Genomic DNA, 20,770 nt, shown 5'->3' on the forward strand with positions numbered 1-20,770 from the left:
GTGAGTGTACACATGACAGGATGCGGTGTGAATGTACTGTTACCCCCATATGTGAGCACAGAGTCCTCTCATGCATGGACACACATCCACACATGCATCCATCCCTCACCATGTCAGTGTCAGACCCAAACACACACACATGCACACATCACCAGAGACAAGTCCCAAACACAACCATGCATGGATGAGGCACTGAACTGGCACATCACCTGCATCCACAACCACTGAGTCCCAATGGCCACAACTGCATCATTCATGTAATCTTCATTAAGTAAATTGAATCGCAAACAATGATATCCCCCTTCTCGTCCCTGACAGGCTCACATACAGATGGGGAGGATGCCGCTGGTGCATCAAAGGCACCAGCTACATGCAAGAGGCCAAGGGCACAGGAGCCGGAGGATACCCCAACCACATCCAGGGGCAAGGGGGGAAGGGCACACCTGATGAGTAGGAAACATCGTCATAGTGCCACTGCCAGGGCAGTAGTAGCTGCACCACCAACTGCGGCCCCACCACCGGAGGTGAACCCACTGGCACCAATGCCAGCCACCGAGGGCCCACCATCAGCTGCGGCTAGCTCCGCTGGTGAGGCAGCCGCCACTGCCCCCCTATCCGATCCGGAGGACACCCTAGGCCAGCACATGGAGATGCACACCCCAAGCCCCCCTGGAACACCAGCACCTGTGCCATTCCAGACCCCTGGGTCTGATGGGACTGTTGAGGACACCAACCCTGCAATCATGTCCCCCATGTTACCATCACCTGCTGCAGTGGATGCATCGGAGGGCACAGCATCCAGTGCACGGTCACCCAGCACTGCCCCCCAACTCACCACCATCCTGCAGCGCCAAAACGAGCTGACTGTGCTGGTCGGACAGCATGTTGAGGAGGCTGCCAATCTCAGAGAACATTGTCGAGGCGGCGAGGCACTGCACTGAGCGGAAGGACGCCAACACCGACAGGCTATGCATTGAGATAGCGAGGCTCAGGGAGGTCCTTGTCCGCATGGCTGACACTATGGAACGCCACTTTTCCCAACAAGGCCAGTCTGCCCCGTCCTCATCTTCCGGGTCGAGACAAACAAGCCCCCTCTGGCGCTCATCGCGCACCACCAGGCGCACGTCTGGCAACCCTCAAGATCCTTTCAAGGACAATGGAAAATAGGGGGTTGATGGAGATTCCTCTGTATGCATTGTCCAGGGAATACATGGCAGACACATGAGGGACTGTTGTGGGGGGTGGTGGGAAGGGTGTTATGGGTCTGTTGTGGGGGGTGGTTGGAAGGGTGTTATGGGTCTGTTGTGGAGGGGGTGGGAAGGGTGTTATGGGTCTGTTGTGGGGGGGTGGGAAGGGTGGTGGGATGTTTTGGGGCTTGCACTTCTACACCTTTATGCCACTCAATACACTGGTTTCTGATCAAAACACAGGCTTGGACATCTTCATTGTGTGTGTGTACTTTATTGGCGACAGGGTCCATTGCGTGCTTCAAAACATACACCAGTGCATTACCCCCCACATCCATGTGACAGTACGGAAACATGTTCCTCAGAATATTTGGTTGATCAGATGCTGTCTCACAGCACGTCCCTCCTGGCCATCCCCTCTTGCAACACCTGCATCCCCTTCACCTCCGTCCTCATCACCATCATCATCCTCATCAGGTGCTTCTATTTCAACGTCAGGGGGCAGTGGCACATTCCGTCTGATACCCATATTGTGCAGCATGACACATGCCATGGTGATCTTGCCCACCTTCTCATGCACCACCAGACCTGCTAATGCACCTAAAACGTGACTTCAAAAGTCCAAAAGTCTGCTCGATCACGATGCGGGTACAGGTATGTGCACGATTGTATTCCTCCTCGTGCCTGTTCTGTGGGTTCCGTACAGGTGTGAGGAGGCAGGTCTTAAGGGGATAGCCCGCATCACCTGTATGGGGGAATGAACGGGGTCCTGTTACTGTTCACCTCAACATCGGCCTGTTCACATCACACAAATTGACATTGCATTGTGATTCAAGTACTGAATTGACAGCATACATGCAGATGGTCTGTGTGACAGCAACGTGCAAGGGGGAGGTCGACCCTGCAAGTAGAAATGCCACATTAATGCCTCCAACAGTAATTGACATGTCCTGGGTGAGGCCAGGTCTTAGGTGTCCCTGGCCCATCCAAATTTGGTACCACACTGCTAGTGTACTGACATCCTGACACTGATGTTGCCATGCTGTGAAGCATCACTTCAGTGGTGCCATAGGTGTGTGGTTCAGTGCTATGTCCAGGGGTGATCCCTTTGCATACATTCAAGGGCGCGTTGCTGGATTGATGTTGTGCTGCACTGATTCTGTATTACTGTCTTGACGCCATGTTGCTGATTTGTGTAATATGTGGCGTGGCATGATGTGCAATGTGGATGGATGTGTAATATTTTGCAACCTGCATTGTTCTCAATGTTGTGCACCTTCGAATTGCATGTGGGTTCTTCTCAAGTACATCGTGGCCTTCCCTGAACTCCACGACGGGGACTTTTACGCAACTCCCTAATTATACTCCCTAGTCTGGAGGGTACCTGTACACCTATGCACATTTTTTCTTTTAATAATCCCAGGCCATTTCTGTTTAGATTTTATGTTTTCAGATCTTCACACTGGGAACATTAAGGATAGACTCCTTGATTTGAGCAGCACAACAAAAGGGTGTTCGTCTTGGATAGAATTTTCCCCGAGACCCTGGTAGGACAGATAGACATACCCAGGCCCTACCACTCTGCTGCCAACATCAACCGCATTTCTGGTTACATTTTTGCATGCCTCCAAATTCTTATCGCTTTTCATATTTGTTGTTTTTAGGACACTACCGGTTTTGACTTTAATGCATTTCCTTCTGTGACGAAATAACAGATCGAATTTAGGTGTGTGCCACACCGCATCAATCTGCTTTTTATGTTTGAAGACTCACGAAAAAGTTTTGTTGTTCGTTCTGTGTTTATAAGTTCTTTGTTGATTGTTTACTTGTCTAATGCTTGATTCATATTATACTATATATATTAGAAAATGTTTGTTATGTGAAAAATGTCTCACGACTGTACATTGTACTAAAAGGATTAATTTTCCTAAATAATTAAACCCAGCATTTATTGCCCACATATAGAGCCACTCAAGGGAGGTCTAGGAATTAAAGGACCCCCACTTTAGCTTTTTATCTTTGGCATAGCGACACTTTTTCCTTTTCTATGATCTATAGTTTCAGATGCCCCGTGTCGCAAGTGCCTCCCCAAGGGCTAAACCGAACCTCTTCCCCCTTTTCGGAGGGTGTTGTTCATGTTCCTTATTCTGTATTTTTGACAACCTAGGTTGTTGTTCGGTTGGGGAACTCCACGACGGGGACTTTTACGCAACTCCCTAATTATACTCCCTAGTCTGGAGGGTACCTGTACACCTATGCACATTTTTTCTTTTAATAATCCCAGGCCATTTCTGTTTAGATTTTATGTTTTCAGATCTTCACACTGGGAACATTAAGGATAGACTCCTTGATTTGAGCAGCACAACAAAAGGGTGTTCGTCTTGGATAGAATTTTCCCCGAGACCCTGGCCCTACCACTCTGCTGCCAACATCAACCGCATTTCTGGTTACATTTTTGCATGCCTCCAAATTCTTATCGCTTTTCATATTTGTTGTTTTTAGGACACTACCGGTTTTGACTTTAATGCATTTCCTTCTGTGACGAAATAACAGATCGAATTTAGGTGTGTGCCACACCGCATCAATCTGCTTTTTATGTTTGAAGACTCACGAAAAAGTTTTGTTGTTCGTTCTGTGTTTATAAGTTCTTTGTTGATTGTTTACTTGTCTAATGCTTGATTCATATTATACTATATATATTAAAAAATGTTTGTTATGTGAAAAATGTCTCACGACTGTACATTGTACTAAAAGGATTAATTTTCCTCCCACTCAAGGGATGTCTAGGAATTAAAGGACCCCCACTTTAGCTTTTTATCTTTGGCATAGCGACACTTTTTCCTTTTCTATGATCTACAGGGGTGATCCCTTTGCATACATTCAAGGGTGCGTTGCTGGATTGATGTTGTGCTGCACTGATTCTGTATTACTGTCTTGACGCCATGTTGCTGATTTGTGTAATATGTGGCGTGGCATGATGTGCAATGTGGATGGATGTGTAATATTTTGCAACCTGCATTGTTCTCAATGTTGTGCACCTTCGAATTGCATGTGGGTTCTTCTCAAGTACATCGTGGCCTTCCCTGAAGGACATTGGCGTACATCTGTATGTCCATTTTCCCTACGGACGCCAGTCAACACCCAGTTGGAGTATGTATCTCCCCCCCATTCACACCCAGTTGGAGTATGTATCCCCCCCCCCCATTCACACCCAGTTGGAGTATGTATCTCTCCCCCCATTCACACCCAGTTGGAGTATGTATCTCTCCCCCCCCATTCACACCCAGTTGGAGTATGTATCTCCCCCCCATTCACACCCAGTTGGAGTATGTATCTCTCCCCCCACCATTCACACCCAGTTGGAGTATGTATCTCTCTCCCCCCCCCATTCACACCCAGTTGGAGTATGTATCTCTCCCCCCCTTTCACACCCAGTTGGAGAATGTATCTCTCCCCCCCATTCACACCCAGTTGGAGTATGTATCCCCCCCCCATTCACACCCAGTTGGAGTATGTATCCCCCCCATTCACACCCAGTTGGAGTATGTATCTCTCCCCCCATTCACACCCAGTTGGAGTATGTATCTCTCCCCCCCCATTCACACCCAGTTGGAGTATGTATCCCCCCCATTCACACCCAGTTGGAGTATGTATCTCTCCCCCCCATTCACACCCAGTTGGAGTATGTATCTCCCCCCCCCAAATCATGCTGCCATGTGCTTGCCCTGCTACTCACCAAGTAGCCACAAACGTTGTCCGGTGTGTCGCTCCATGTAGCGTGGGATAGTTGAGTTCCGCAGAACCATGGAATCATGTGTTGATCCTGGGAATCTGGCATAGCAATGTGTGATTATCTTGTTGGCGTCACATACCATTTGGATATTGATAGAGTGGAATTGCTTCCTGTTTCGGTACACTACTTTATTGTGATGTGGGACCACCAATTCCACATGGGTACAGTTGATGGCCCCGATGCAACTTGGAATGCCTGCCAGTGAATAGAAGCCAACTTTTGTGTTTGCAATCTCCTGGGCAGTCTGTTGCATGGATATGTGTTCAGATGCATGCTTCAGGAGTGCATCGAGTACCTGGTTCAGCGTGCGTGAGAATACTGGTTGTGAGATGCCATGCATCTGTCCCACTGTATGCTGATAGGTGCCTGTGGCCAGGAAGTGGAGCACACTCACCACCTTCAGTAGCGGGGGGATGGCAGTTCTGATGTCTATGAGGCTCACAATGTCGTCGTGGATCATGTCCACGATGCTGGTGATGGTAGCCCTGTCCAGACGGTACAGGGTGTGTATCTGCTCAGGGGTCAGGTTGAATGGACTGGCTCTGATCCTGGGTATTGGTGGGTGCCTCTGTGGTATGATTAGGTGCCGTTGTGGTGCTTGCTGTGCCTGTCTTGCCCTCCTCCTCCTCCTCCTCCTCCTCCTCCTGTGTCTCCTTTGTGCTGCCTGTTGTTGTAGCAGCTGCGCTGCAATGAGGTCCTCCAGGCCATGTAATGCTGCCAGTATTGGAACCATCTTGGTGTGGGAAGGGGTGTGGGAAGGGGTGTGGTGTGCTCCTTTTTAGCTGCCACAGTCTACATTGCCTCCACCTGTGCTGATTTGGTCCACCTGTGGCAGGTGGGAACACTGCTCATTTCCCTTAACGGGTGGTCCGCTATGCCGGTATTAGCACCATGGCGGTAAGGGATTTGGGGGGATTTACCATGCCGCTATTAGCATGTGCACTGGCCTTGTGATGCTGTGCTAATAGCAGCATGGCGTAATTAACGGGATAGAGGGTCGCGCGCACGCGGCCTGCCCGCTATTAGTGGCACCGTAATTAGCGGTGCCGCTAATAGCGGTGTGCCGGGTTGTGATCCACATGGGGATTTAACGTTACCGGTAATACATTACCGGTAACGTTAAATCCCTACCGCCATCCGTGTAATGAGGCCCTTATCTCACCTTTTAATATTTACCCATCTCACTTTTGCTCACCTCCTCATCCTTAGAAGGATGAAAATCAGAGTCAGGCACGCCCGATATGTGAATGATCCTGCCCCACACATACCTGCTTTTAAGAGGTAGCGTCCTTTTATGAAATCTCCCGTATTTGACCCCTATAGTTACACTATCTAATTAATGAACTTGATTGTTAATGGAAAACAAAACCTCAGGCTTTACCTGCACCTCTCCTACAGCAACATGTAATACCGACTTTTCACTTTAAAAAAATGGCCTTGTGTGTAACATTTACCGCGCTTGCAGGATGTATAAATGCTTTGTTCAAAACATTCGGCATGTTAACGGATCCACTTGTCCTTAGAAAATGCAAAAATGAAAATTGAATAAAACTTATTTTGGCTGTTACAGGTGAGTGTCGTTTAAATCCTTATTGTCTGCATGAAAACTTTCATAAGATCTCTCCAGATTAGTCTAAGTGAAAATTCAGGGCATACGACACTGGAGGGCTGTGTTTGCGGAAGCAGTAGAAAGGGGGAGAGTAGCTGCTTCTCTGTGCATGGGTACATGGCGAGAATAAGCCGGGCCTGAGCGCTCAAGGCTTTTGAATGTCTGAAGCATGTAATGGTGGCGAGTGGGACAGTCTTGTGGGTGGAAAAATAGACAATGGCATTGGGCACAATGGTACATAATGAATTGTTGTTGCTTGCTAATTTTATGCCGGGAGTAAGAGAAAGAATGCGATTATGCAACACCGCAGGTTTACGCTCTTTATCCAAACAATTATGGTTCATAAATTAAACGGAGGCGGGAGGGGCACCCATGAACACACTGCACCACTATGCCTACCCAAACAATCACAGGTGGGAGATGCACAACGTACACAAGTGCACTTACATATCTTGCTCTTGAATCCACCGCTGAAGCAGCACTGCATTCAAGAACAAGATACGTCTGCTGCATACAATACCAATGCAAATGGCCAATGCTTGCCTCCGCTGAGGTTCCAAGGGAACCCTTGAACCTATCACCACCACACACTCACGCTGTGCCCCCCACACGACATGCATGATGCATCACACACTAGGGGACTCATTACGAGGTAGGCGGTAAGGGTTAACGGGCACCAGTAAGGAGACCGGTGCCGGTAAACCCTTACCGCCCTATTCCGAGGTCCCTTAGCGGGTCCAACTATGGGCACCTGGTTTTACCAGGCGCCCTTAGTGGGAGCCGCTAAGGGACCAGGGAGCTAATAACGGGCCCGCTATTAGCGGGCCCGTTATTAGCTCCATCCTCATCCCCATTGAGCCCTATGAGGGCTCGAATGGGAATGGGGAATGGTTCTTGGAATGGGGACTTACTGGGTCCTCCAAGGTTGGAATGACCCGGTAAGTCCCTATTTCGAGAACCCGGACCCGGAATGCGGTAAGGGGGTAGCCATGGTGCAATAGTCTCTCCTATGTTCAGCCTTTTAAATCCCCTTTTCCCCTGCTCAGACGGCTGCGCTGTGGGCAGTCAGACCCTCCAGCTTATAGCGATTTTGCGATCCCGCAAAATGCTGCAAAAAACAGCCGTTTTTGCAAGCACATTTCATCAGTTGAGCACAAAAGTAAAGAGCAGTCCGATCCACAAAGGACATCTGAATGAACGCTTCTTACATGCGCCAATTCAGATGTCTTTTTTCACCCCTTTGCGCAAATCAGCGGGCGTTTCTGTGCATTTAAAAGTGCATCCCAAATTGACAAGCAAGAGGCGCTTTTAAATGTGTAGAAATTGTAGGCCACCCTTTGCGCCCACTTTAAATACGTGCACAAGGGGTGCCATTGCTTTACAGGGTCTTGACATTTTTAAGTGTGACAGCTGCTGTCTCACTTGCATTTCTGTTCCCCAAATGGGATAGAAGAACAGGTTACTTTCTTACCTTGTAACGTTCTTTCGATGGGATGTTCCTCCGACGTATTCCTTATCTTTGATGTTACCCATTCCAGCTCGCTGGCCTTGGAAATTTTTTCAGTAGAGGGCGCTGCGCATTGACATCGCTCGAGTCGGTGTCCATCGACAGCCTCCGTATCGGCGCTGACGTCATCGTGCATATAAATAGACTTGCGCAGCGTCCGTTGCTCAGTTCCGTTTTGAAGCTTAAACTTGCTTTGTATGAATTGGTTATTGACCTTGAAGGAGCGTAAACTGCAACTACAAGGGAAGTTTTACTGCGGGGATGGATGGGAGGGGCGATAAGGAATACGTCGGAGGAACATCCCATCGAAATAACGTTACAAGGTAAAAAAGTAACTTGTTCTTCGAAGGGATTGTGTCCTCAGACGTATTCCTTATCTTTGATAGACTCCCATAGCAGTGATGTAAAGAGGAGGTGGGAGTAAAATTGGAATATTTCCCTTTAAGAATGTACAGAATGCAACACAGCTTTCCCAGATCTTGTCTCCTGGCTAGAGGAGGAATCCTGGCTGTAAAATGTTGTAAAGGTATGTGCGGACGACCATGTGGCAGCCACACATATGTCTCGAATTGGGACCCCTCTTTGGAGAGCCGAAGAGGCTGCAATACCCTTGGTTGAATGAGCCCTAAGATGTTAAGGGGGTTTTTTCCCTGCCAATTTGTAGCATTCTAGAATGGTTAAAATAATCCATCTTGAAATGGTCTGTTTCGTGATTGGCAATCCTGTAAGAAGATTCAATTCAACACTACAGCTAAGTCAATGCCTAGTCTGGGATACTGAATGGAAACCCTTATTGATATATCTTTATGTCCAGTTCATGAGATCTGGATGACTACCCCTATATAACACCCCTCTCTTAGAATCCCCCTAACCCCACTGAGCCAAGAAGTAGTTCTGTTTTGCAAGTTTAAAAGGTTTATTTGAGAAATAAGACAAAATATAGATACCACGCTTTTATAATAAATTAATAATCGATATCGCCCTTATAAATATAATGTTAATCAACAATGGGTAATCTGACACTAGCACACTTCTTTATAATCAATGAGGAGTTAGTATAGGATGGATCAAGTAGCAAAAATACTTTTATGATTTCAAGGGAAAAACAATGAGGAATAAAATGCAGTACAGAAATACTTGAGATGATTTTAGCAAAAGATAATATAATCACTTTTTCTCTGGCAATTCACTCCCCTCCCCTATGCAATGTAAGACATGGAAGTAGATGGAAAGAGGAGCACACAGTTCTCAGGAATGCAATCAAATATAATTCAGTTCAATTCCCCCCCCCCAGCAATTTAGAGAAATCAGGTATGCGTTTTAAAACACAGGCCCAAGTGCTTTGAATGTGGTGGCAATGAAGTGAGAAATATGCTGAAAATGCTTTTAATTCCCTTTAGGATGTTCAGGGTGAGTGAGAGATACTTGGGATGAGCTCAGGCTCACTTTAGCAATGATCCAGGGATGGTTATTAAGAGGCAAACACATTTTTAACAAGGAAAGAAATGACTGCTGATGGTTACACGTGGCTGGATTTTTAACCAAATCGCAAATCGTAGTAAAATTCGCGAGTGCGTGAATTGTGATTATGGCAAAAGTATAAGTCGGTTCTAGGTTTGTCGGAAAGCTGAGATTCTAAGCTTTCAGAGGAAAGTTAAATTTCGTTCCTATCCCAAACGGTTCCAGAGATACGGACGATTAAATAAAGGTAGTTTTTTGGATTTAAAGTAAACTCAAAATGACAGGTGACAGCTTGCAGCTTCAGAATTGACATGTGACAGTTGGGCAGCTTTACAAATGACAGATGACACGATTTCTAGGAGGCTGTTCTACTTAGGTTAAAATAGTTTGGATTAGATTATTTTAACTAAGAGATTGATTCTGCACAGTTCTGCTAGGTACTCACAATATAAATTTGAAATAGGCCTCACCACGGATCTGGTCAGGTTTTGGACTGGACTCCGGTTCTGGTCTCGGCACTTCACAGTGATCTGGGTCAGCTCTCTGGTTCTGCTCACAGCGGTCTGGGTCACTCTGGATCTCTGGTCTGGTCTGTCCGTATACAGCGGTCTCTGCACGGCTCCTGGATCTCTGCACTGGTCCTGGCAAAAGTTCTTGGCAAGGGATTCAAGCAGCTCGCCCGGCTGTGAGTAGCTTGCAATGATTTGAGGCCTGCTGCAGAGAACTCAGCTTGTGGTTTTAGGCCTCTGATTTAGGTTCTAAAGTATAAGTTCTAGGTTCTGGAGTATGTAGCTGGAGTCAGTCTGGAACTGGTATCTTCTGGATGTTGTGTGGTCCGGCAACACGCTCCGCAGCAAATGGATTTGAATGTCCTCTCTAGCTTCCAGTGGCTCTTTTTATGTCTTTTGAAAGTGGGTGTGTGCCTGGGCCTAGCTAAGCCTGCCCCTCTCTACTTGTCATTGGCCCAATTCTCCCCTCTCCCATGATTGTGGGAAGGAAATGTGAGTCAGAGTGATGCTGTTGGTTTTATGGGTCAGAGGGTCCTCCCCTGGTCAGTTTGCCCACAAATCTATATTTGATTCAAATACATCCTTCCCAGATATACAATTTGTTGAAATTACATGTGCACATTATATATTCCTTATGTTCCATGCTTGTCCGCCTCTGATCTTCCTGGGGGCTTGCATTAAAAAATGACAACATTTTGCGCTTTTTAACTGGTTTTGCAATATCGGACATTTACCCAAATTTACACACATGTGCGCAAGGAGTATGGACATTAATTGATGAAGTGTCAGATTTTTAACATGCAGACATTTGGAGTGAGACCCTATTTTCCGCTAGCAACCCCCAGAATACACCACAGGGTCCTAACGCATCTCAAAATGTTCACAGAAAAATCACAAAAATAATAAAAGTCCGCACTTTGAGTTATCTATCTTTTTAAAATTATGCCCTGGTCAAAAAGGGGTGTGGCTTCCCACATCACAGTATGGAATAACTGGTTTATCCACTTCCCCCAAGCTCAGCTGCTAGCAGAGGCACTGCCCCTCCCAGTTTCCCCTAAGAGGAAGCCACTTTTACGACGCCCCCAATACAACATTTGCCTGAGTCCAGGACAGGCCTTTGTTCACCTCCCTGTAGTCCCCAGCTGCTCCACCCCTAATCTAATCAACAGGGCCATGTGACCTCAGGATGCAGGCAGGCCTGGCAGCCAGGCCTGGGAACACAGCTGTTGATCCAGTATCAACTCCTGTCGGGGGTAGTTGTCAGGCAGAATTCAGTTTCATTAAGCCAGGTTTCAGCTAAATGTCACTTTTTGTTCCCAGTTTAAATCACTTACATTACATTTTTACATATACATTAAATAATTACTTCCTTAAAGTCATTTCAGAATATAGTTTTACATTGTATCCACCTCTTAGCAAGTCTTTCTTTTGTCTGGTTTTGTTTCATTTGTGCAGTTTTACACAAAAGTCTGGTGGTTTTAAAACGACGGCTTTCTGATAGTGGTGAGTACTGGTGGTGAGTACTGGTAAATGCAACCATTTTTGGGATTAAGAAAATGAATTCCCCACAAGAAGGTTGTATCTTTGGAGTGGTCTCGTGCCAACTGTGCAGTTCTCCTATTCTGGCGTGAATGTGGGCGGCGATAGCTCATCCCCACATCCACCCAGTCTATTGATTTAGTTTGTTCTGGGATGGAATAGTGGGCGGCGACAGCTCATCCCCACATCTACCCAGTCTATTGATTAAACATGGGTCAAAACCCATGACAATCCTAATTTGTGTCCTGCATATCCTACAAACAGTTGGTCTGCTTGTCTTATCCTAGCAAGTCTGCTAATATAAAAACTCAAGACACGCCTTGGATCCAGCCTATGTAACCTCTCTTCCTCTTTCCCTGGGTGGGGAGGAGGATAGAATGAAGGTAAAGTTATGAGGAATTCAGAGACCACCTTTAGGAGAAAATTAGGCTTCACTTGTAAAACAACCTTGTCTTTATGAAAGATTGTATGAGGAGGTTTGCAAGATAGAGCTTGTAATTCGCCCACTCTTCTGGCAGATGTTAGAGCCACTAGGAAGACTGTTTTAAGAGTGAGAAATCTTAATGAACAGGAATTGAGTGGTTCAAAAGGAGTACCCATCAGAAAATTGAAGACTAGATTTGGGTCCCACAATGGAACTTGAAAAGGCTTTGGGGGATAAACATTAGTTAACCATTTCAGAAATTGGATCACCAAGGTTATTTTGAAATATGAAGGCTCCTCAGCAGTACGCGTAAAGATTGACAGTGCTGCGAGGTAGCCCTTGATCATACCAATTTGAAGACCTGAATTTGCTAAGTAAAGCAAGAAAGATAACACTGTTGGTGTATTGCCTCAAATCTTTTATCATCTCTGTCCTGTGGAATAGTAGGGTATACCGACCTACTGTTTGATGAAGTTGCTGCTTGTACAACTAAACTCTCTGGAGTTGGATGCTTGCTCAGATAGTCAAGATCTGAAGCAGATACCCTGTATTTAGCAGAAAGGTTTTTATTTACTGCAGGAATAACTTCAGGAGTTTCCCAATTTGCAGACATTTTTCTTTGTAGAGCAGTATGAAAAGGAACAACAGGATCCTCCTGTGGACCTTTAACTAAAATATCAGTAAGGTCATCCTGCTGAAAAGAAGGTGTAGACCACCCCATGAATTCAATTATTCTGGCCATCAGAATTCTATAAGGGGTATCAGCATGCTCCCCAGGGTCTGGTTTAGCAAACTCTACTTCTGGAGAAGTATTTAAACCACTTGCCTCATGTAGAGATTCCTGAAGGTCTTTTAACCTGTTCTCCTCAGAGATTAATTCCTCTGGCATGGGTATTGTAGTCCTTTGTAAACCAAAGGGTCTCTCATGGTCGGAATCCTCCCCTTCCTCATATATAGAGGACAAGGCTGTAAAGTAGTCAGACCTAGGAAATAGTTTAAAAACCATTTCTAGAGCAGAATGGGCCAAATTGGTTGTCACTGGCTGAGAAAACATTGAGGTTGTTGACGTGGAAGTCAAAGGCTTTGACAATCCTGAAAAAGGCGTCGAGAAAGTTTGAATAGACCTCAATGTACTCGAGAGGATCGGGATCCTACTCGCTGTCGTCGAGATAGTCGATGGCATCCTCGACGGCATGGTCGAAGCCTTCGACACCTCTACTGTCTGAGACGTAGTGACAGTTGTGGGTCTGTCTTTTATCGGAGTCGACAGTGGCGTCGAAGACGGCGTCAATGCAACCGATTTATGCGTCGAAGGACCCTTCGACAAAGGTGTCGATGACGCAGATTTGTGAGTTGAAGAAACCTTCGACGACGGCATCGATGACGCGGTCTTATTTCCTTTACTCGAGGGTTCATGATGCTCTCGAGTAGTTTCTCTCACCAGGTTCAACAACTCACAGCGTTTTGATTTTTCGGGTCTTTCACCCATGGTATCACTTTTAGACGTCTCAGAGGGGGTCGAGGCCGCTTTCTCGAAGACGCTAAGCATTTTCTTACGGAATACCTCCCACTTAGCTGGAGAGCTGTGTTTCGTGGGGCAGGTGACCCTTTCTGGCGAGGTAGAGGAAGAAGAAGAAGAGGGAGATCTATGACGCCTCTTCTTAGAGTGTTTTGATCTCGAAGACTGATGAGAACTGCTTTGAGATCTTGAACGGGAATGTTTCTTTCGTCGATGAGGTGACGAATGTCTCGACTCAGCCGAAGAAACTTTTGAGGGAGTAGAAGTTTTAAAGCTCTCACCTCTTTTTAACTTCCCCTTACGCTCCTTCAAGGCTTTTGGCATCATGGATATATAGTGCTCGCATCCCGAACAGTGATGCTCCGATCCCAGGCACCACAAACAGATCCTGTGAGGATCAGTTAACGACATTTTCTTCCCACAGTCACGACATTTTCTGAAGCCGGACCGTGGAGTCGATGGTTCAGATGAAGAAGCCATTGTATTAAGATAAGAATCTTCAGAGAATAAGTAGGATTTTCCTGAGGAAAGGAACTGAGCATCACGATTCCGAGGGCCACGAAGCGCAGAAACACGGAACTGAGCAACGGACGCTGCGCGAGTCTATTTATACGCACAATGATGTCGGTGCCGATACGGAGGCTGTCGAGGGACACCGACTCGAGGGACGTCGACGGGCAGCGCCTTCTACTGAAAAAATATCCGAGGCCAGCAAGCTGGAATGGGTAACGTCAAAGATAAGGAATACGTCAGAGGACACAATCCCTTCGAAATATGTTTTTTTTGGGTTGCATTTTACAGTGGCAGGACCCTTAAGGGCCAGTCACGGTCAAATGCATGGGGAGCCAGTAGACCATTGTCGGGAGAGTGCTTCCATCACAAACCCATTCCAGGTGGCTGGCCAGCGCATCATTTGCGCTACAGCTCAGCCCCATGGAAATGCGCATGTCACCTTTGAGATTAAGATGGCCTGCTCATTTCCAAAAATAGGTTATCTAAAAACAGCACATCTTGTGCTGTATTTTGAGATGCCCCATTTTATTAGGACAAAATCTACAGTTTTCTTCAAAAATTGAAAAATGGTCATAATATGTGAGAGAAAGGAGTGTGAGGGGACTGATGGGTGAGCTGTGGCGTGGTAGGCAAGAAAGCAAAGAGAGATCAGAGGGAGAGCAGTGGGTCAGAGGGGGAAGTGGTGGGCAAGAGAGCAGAGCAGATGCAGTGGGGCGGTGGTCCAGAAATCAGAGAGAGCGGAGGTACAGAAAGTGAAAGGAACATGGGCTCAAGGGTAGTAGTGAGCCAAAAGCAGAGTGGGGTTGGTCGAAAGGGGCAGTAAGCTGCAGATTGGGAGAAAGGATGAGGGAAGAGTGTGATAGACAGAGAGAAAGGATGAAAGATGCAGAAGTAGCATGCAAGAATGAAGGACTGTATACTGCGGGAGGAATTGGGGGGTGTACGTTGTGAGTTGGAAGTATGATTTGGAGTTTGCAGGGACTAGAGAGCGCAAATTGTGACTTGGCAGTGGGACATAGCATGTGAGTATTTGTATGACTGAGCGTGAGGTTCAAAAATACAAGTTGTGATGGGGAATTGGTGAGACGTGTGAGGTGTGTTGGGTGAGAGAGATGTGTTGTGTTTGCGGGATTGGGGAACATAGAAGGGGAATATTTTCAGCATTACAACTGATAATGATTAACGGCATCGATGACGCGGTCTTATTGCCTTTACTCGAGGGTTCATGATGCTCTCGAGTAGTTTCTCTCACCAGGTTCAACAACTCACAGCGTTTTGATTTTTCGGGTCTTTCCTCCATGGTATCACCTTTAGACGTCTCAGAGGGGGTCGAGGCCGCTTTCTCGAAGACGCTAAGCATTTTCTTACGGAATACCTCCCACTTAGCTGGAGAGCTGTGTTTACAACTGATAATGATTAATAACGTTAATAATAATAAATAGGCATGCACATTAAACCAAAAAACATAGCCAAAACAAACACTGTTCTGCCAAGCTAGAGACATCTAGGACTCTTCCTATTTGATATAAAAGATACATATGTTGACACCCTGGCTCTCTTGTAGCCTTGCACACAGCCTCTTTCCTGCAATGTACCAATTTTGCACACTCCAGTGAAGAAAAATTGTGCTGCAAAAATGCCGTCATAAATAAAAGTTTGTGCCGCAAAATTTTCCATTTCATGCTACAAAATTTGCCATTTCATGCCGCAAAATCCTGGAGGGCCTGGGTAGTGGGCGCAAAATGTATGTGACTGAGCCTGACTGCTATTGTATGAGATTAGGAGAGAACAGAAATATAACAAAGGAAACTCTGCGTTGAAATGGGCCAACATTGTTGCTACGCAGTGTTTCTTTCCCCAACTCCATCGAAAAATAGAAAGAAACATCTTCCCGTCAGGGTGAAGAAAGAGCATATCAGGTTGGTTGTATAGTTTCATGGAGCTGTTAAATGATGTCGGGAGCTCAGGCGGACGGAAACAGCTGCTAATGGTTTCCAAAGCTGCTGGAAGAGGCTAACCATGCCACCGAAACCTGCTGGAGAGTGAGATTCATTGGCACGCTGCAGTGGGGGGCAGAGTCTCGGGGTCATGTCAAAGAAGGACAATTACAACTTTTCCAACCGGTTGCAATGAGGAGTGGGAATATTCCAATGTCTGATTCCCATGCAGGATGACTTTGCGTGTGGCTGAAGCTGTCATCTCTGAGACTCTGACGGAGAGAATTCCACCTTGGCAAAGCTGCACCGTCTGTGGAGGCAAGACAGAGTTCTCTGCTCATACAGAACTTACCTTCTGGGCTCATCCAAGTATTTTTACACGCAGTATGATGCAACTGGAATGTGCAGACAGTGGCTGAGACACAATGCACTGTGCACAACAGAGACATATTCTGGGGGGGATAAATGCCATTATATCCCCCCACTTAAAATTGTGGGGGGGTTTTATCCCCCCTATCCCCTCCATGTCCTATGCCCATGCTTACTGCATGTAGCAGTGCCGTAAAACTCCCTGTTTCACTGCCTGTCCACAAACTCTAAAAGAAAGGACAAGTTACAAGTTTCTCACTTTAGGAAAAAAAAATTGCGCCGCGGGTGTGACCTAGTATTTCAGGAAGTAGAGAATTAGGAGGTAGGGCCATGTGTGTCTCCTCTTGGCAACAACCATTAAAGGAGGACAGACTAATGGTAACTCTCACACACAAACGACAATGAATACCACAACATGATCTAATGATTGGCGGGTGGCAAAAGGACACACTGAAGAGCCCATCAAGCTAAATCCATTAATATAATATTATTAGTGACAGCCAGAACTAACAAGGCCTGTGTATACAAAAGGGAAATAGCTATAGTATAAGACTAAATACAAAACTCGAGAACAAATAGGTATTCCAAATATGGTGTTACAGAAAGCAGTAAAATTAGCAACTGGTCTTGTCTCACCTGCTGGCAAGTTCTCCTGTATTCATCTTTGTGATTGCAAAATATTGTGAACTTAAAAAAAGAAAGGTGGTAAAAAAGTAACAAATTAAAAGGTTCTTACCATTGCATGCTTATTTTTAAACACAGCTAGAGAGCCATTAGACTGTGAACAGTACTCCTGACTGGTAATCCAATTTGCAGCGCGTTCAGAGAAGAAAAAGCACTGGCCTTCAAACCACATCCAGTCTTCAGGACAAACCTTCTCTGAAAAACAGAAATAGGAAAGCAAAATTCAACTGAAAACTTTTATTATCTTCATGTGATCTTTCATATTACTCGCAGCCCTCACCTTTAGGAGTCAAGTCTTAGTGTCAACAGTCTTGGGTTTTTAAATTAACACATTCATTACAGAATGGAGAACTGCGTAAGTTATTACTGAGAACAAGAAAACAACTAATTGGCAATTTATGAAAGAGAAAAAAGTGCATTTAGAAAATTATGAAATATATAAAAATCCCAATTGTTTCACATGCATGATCACTGGTGGTGCTGAGGTAGGGCAAGGGTGGGTGGGCTGGGGTAGGGAAGAGGAAAGGGCAGGTGGAATTAGGGCAGAGGTAATTGGGGTAGGTTGGGGCAAAGGTTGTTAGGGCAACTACCTTTCCTGGCCCTGCTGTTACCCCATCCACCCATTCGTGTTCAACTGCTCACCCTTGCTGTACCCCCCCTTTGGTATTGTTAGGGAGAATTCTCTGTAAGGCTAATTTCCCAAACCTAGTGAGTCCCCCAGCAGCTTTGCTGGATTTTTGGGGTATTTTTTTTCTCCTGCTAAGAGTGAGACTCTTTTTCTCCCACTCTTAGGCATGATTTGAGAATGTCCTTTGACTGTGAATGTTTTATGGGCTATTAGGTCTTTTACTCCATAGGGTTTCATGTGTTTTTGGTATGTGTGTTACACAGCACCCTCAGTGCAGTAACACAGGGGTGTCATAGTGACCCTAAACATAGACTCCATACCCTGGGACTGACTACTGTCTCCCAGGGCATGTAAAGTCACCATTGGCTTTACTAGTCTCAAATTGTGAACAGAACCAGTACAAACCATCATATTGTGGAAGTACTAGTAGGGGTAATTCGATTGCCCCTGAGTCTGTTTTCCAAGGGGGCACTGTCCAGTCCCCCCTTGTCGAGTTTCTGGCTGGTGGCAGTGGATACCACGCGAAATACTCCACCGGAATATTTCTTATGGGATTTTCCCATTGATTTTAAACGCACCACTTTTTGGTGCAATGTTACTGCCGGATTATTTATTTAATATTAATTCCCCGGTTGGGTCTTTTTGCCAGGACTCGGTTTTAAAATGGCGTTTGTGTTCGCCTCTGAAACTCTAACCCAAGTCGAGCCCTTTGTTCCACTTTTTGGCGGGCTTCTGCACAGAAGCCCTCCAAATGGTGCCATTCTGTTTGGGGTCTACAGGATGTGTGGGAGGGGGATTAGGCACCCTGGACTGAGTTGCCTCGGCAACTCAAGTCGCACTCTTGTGTGATTGGCCCAGTGGTGAGCCGCCCAGCTCACCACTTAGCATGTTTGAGTGACAGCTAGGCTGTTGAATGGGGGTTTTTCTGCATAAAAGCAGGGCTTTGGGGACTGGAACTTCAGAAGTCGCAACAGGACCTAAAGAATCCAAAGAGGGGAGAAGCTGAGCCATCTACAATGATGACACCACCGGTGGAGCCCTGCTGTACGAACTCACCACTTCCCTGACGACAGAGGACATCTTCTTCCAGGAGAGTCTTCTTCCCTTTGAGCTGGTGGGACCAACCAGTTTGCCTTTTTCGCCTTCCAGGACGTCTCGTGGTCGAATCGCCCATGCCAAGCACCCCGGCGGCCGGATAGCCACGCTTCACCACTGACCGCGAATAAAAGGGTCGTACCTTTTAATCGGGAACTCTGCGGCTGGTTTCGTCCCTGGCAGTGCAACGACCTCCAGCTTTCTTCCGCGTCGAGATCATCTCGTCCTCTGGTCGAAGCCACGACTTGCACCCGCTGCCAGGAACAACTGCCCCTGCTGGAGCTTTCTCACCATTTCAGGTACTATGTCCCACCTGGCTCCCTTGCAACGGACTGTCCAAGGTGTCCCGTAAATCCTTGACTTTCCAATGGGTTTGACCTCCAAACCTTCTAACTGTATCTTTCTGAACTGATCCAACCTCTTTTGACATTTTCTGCGAAGAGTTTGAGTGCATTTCCACTGTGTGATCTTGGGCACATTCCGCCTTGCTCTCTCCAAGGGTGGGCCTGGCCTATGAACTTTGGCTCTACAGTAGACCCTGCCTTTCCTGACTTGCTGTGGTTTCTTAAAAGTGTTGGTACTGTGTTATTTCCATACTCTGCCTTTTCTCTCCCTTTTTAACGAATTATTGGAGTGCCATCTCCAGTTACGCGCTCACCTCTGTTTTGCTAATAAGTGGTGTCTTAACCTAGACTTGTCGAATAATTAACTAGGGAGGTGTATACACTTATAGTGACTGTGTTTGAACTTGCTTGACATATTAGTGCCAATGTATTTTCATAAGTGTGTTTTAAATAAATAATGATATACTTTTAATACCAAAGCTCTGGTCAGTGTTTGCTTATTCTACTGTATTTTTTGCCCTATTGTGTATACTCTATATACTGCCAAACTCTTCTTGAGAGACGTCTGATTGCTCAGCCACAGTTACAAGGTAAATCTGGGTGGTGCAGACAGCTACCAATTGGGTTTACTGCTTACTCCTGTGGTCTTAAACCTTTTGCAGTGGTCCCTAAGGGAACTGCACAGGTTTCTGCTTAACAGGTATCTAGAATGTGGCAGGTGTCCTCTCCTAGTTCGGTATCAATTGAACCCAATCGCTTCTGTAGTAAGAGTGAGAGGGTCAAGGGGGAATACATAGATCCAAGGTGGTATTTTCGACATTGCCACATGGTGGAAGGCTAGCAAAATACAAACAGAACAAGGAAATGCAGCTAATATTGAACGGTGCTGTATGGTAGACCTATAGGATCCACTGTAGATGTAGGCTTTCAAAATACGGCAATTCCTCTGTTTAAGGTCACGCTTTTCTAAAATAGGCACATGAAGCATCCATCAAGATAGTTCTTAGAGCCAGTATCCTTTCAGGTGCAAGACTTGTATTCCCAGTTGGTGGTGTCACTGATGATACACAAGTACTTTTACCCTCCACTCACTCACTTACCAGTAACTTTTAATCTGCCCGTCATTGGACCACATGCAGCAGGCCCTGCAGACAAAAAACATTCATCAGTAAGATCTTGATCCAAACAGACCTTACAATAAAAGAGTCAGACTAAGGAATGCTTAGGTTCATAATACCTCCGAAATTGCCATGAGCTGGGAACTACATAGCTCGTACCTGTACATAGAAGAGCCTGCTTCATTTGGCAAAAACTACCCCTTGACTCCCCCTTCCTACTGGTGCTATACCAACATACCTATGTCAGATTACCTCTGAGTGTTTGAAAATGTGTCCAAAGGGGCACTGGTACACATTGAGGAGAATCATAAACATTAATGGCTTATATAATGGCCAAAGAATTTAGTTTGAGTCCTTAGGAAGTTAGGTTTTGCAACTTGCTACATACTAGCTCCTTGTTCCCCAAAGATTGCTCCTGTCCATTGGGTGATGATCACATTTAGATGCACTAGAGCCATGATTTAGTCAGGTCTGGTCAAACCCGTTTCGGATTCACCTTTTAAAAGATCCATAATGGAGTCTCAATTTACTCTT

General features: G+C 46.0%; 1 protein-coding gene across 1 annotated transcript in view; it reads right to left on the reverse strand.

Annotated features, from left to right (window-relative positions):
• LOC138579493 (C-type lectin domain family 2 member L-like) overlaps positions 1–20,262 on the reverse strand; it is a 523,525-nt gene extending 503,263 nt beyond the window's left edge. The window contains exons 1-2 of the mRNA XM_069649815.1: positions 20,219–20,262; positions 17,104–17,246 (exon numbers count right to left, since the gene is read on the reverse strand). Of these exons, the coding sequence (XP_069505916.1) occupies positions 17,104–17,246; positions 20,219–20,243 (168 nt within the window). The 5' untranslated portion in view covers positions 20,244–20,262. The remainder of the gene's footprint in view (positions 1–17,103; positions 17,247–20,218) is intronic.
• Positions 20,263–20,770: the final 508 nt, after the last annotated feature.

Source organism: Ambystoma mexicanum, chromosome 3p, assembly GCF_040938575.1.
Source record: "Ambystoma mexicanum isolate Mex_15411 chromosome 3p, UKY_AmexF1_1, whole genome shotgun sequence".
Taxonomy (NCBI): domain Eukaryota; kingdom Metazoa; phylum Chordata; class Amphibia; order Caudata; family Ambystomatidae; genus Ambystoma; species Ambystoma mexicanum.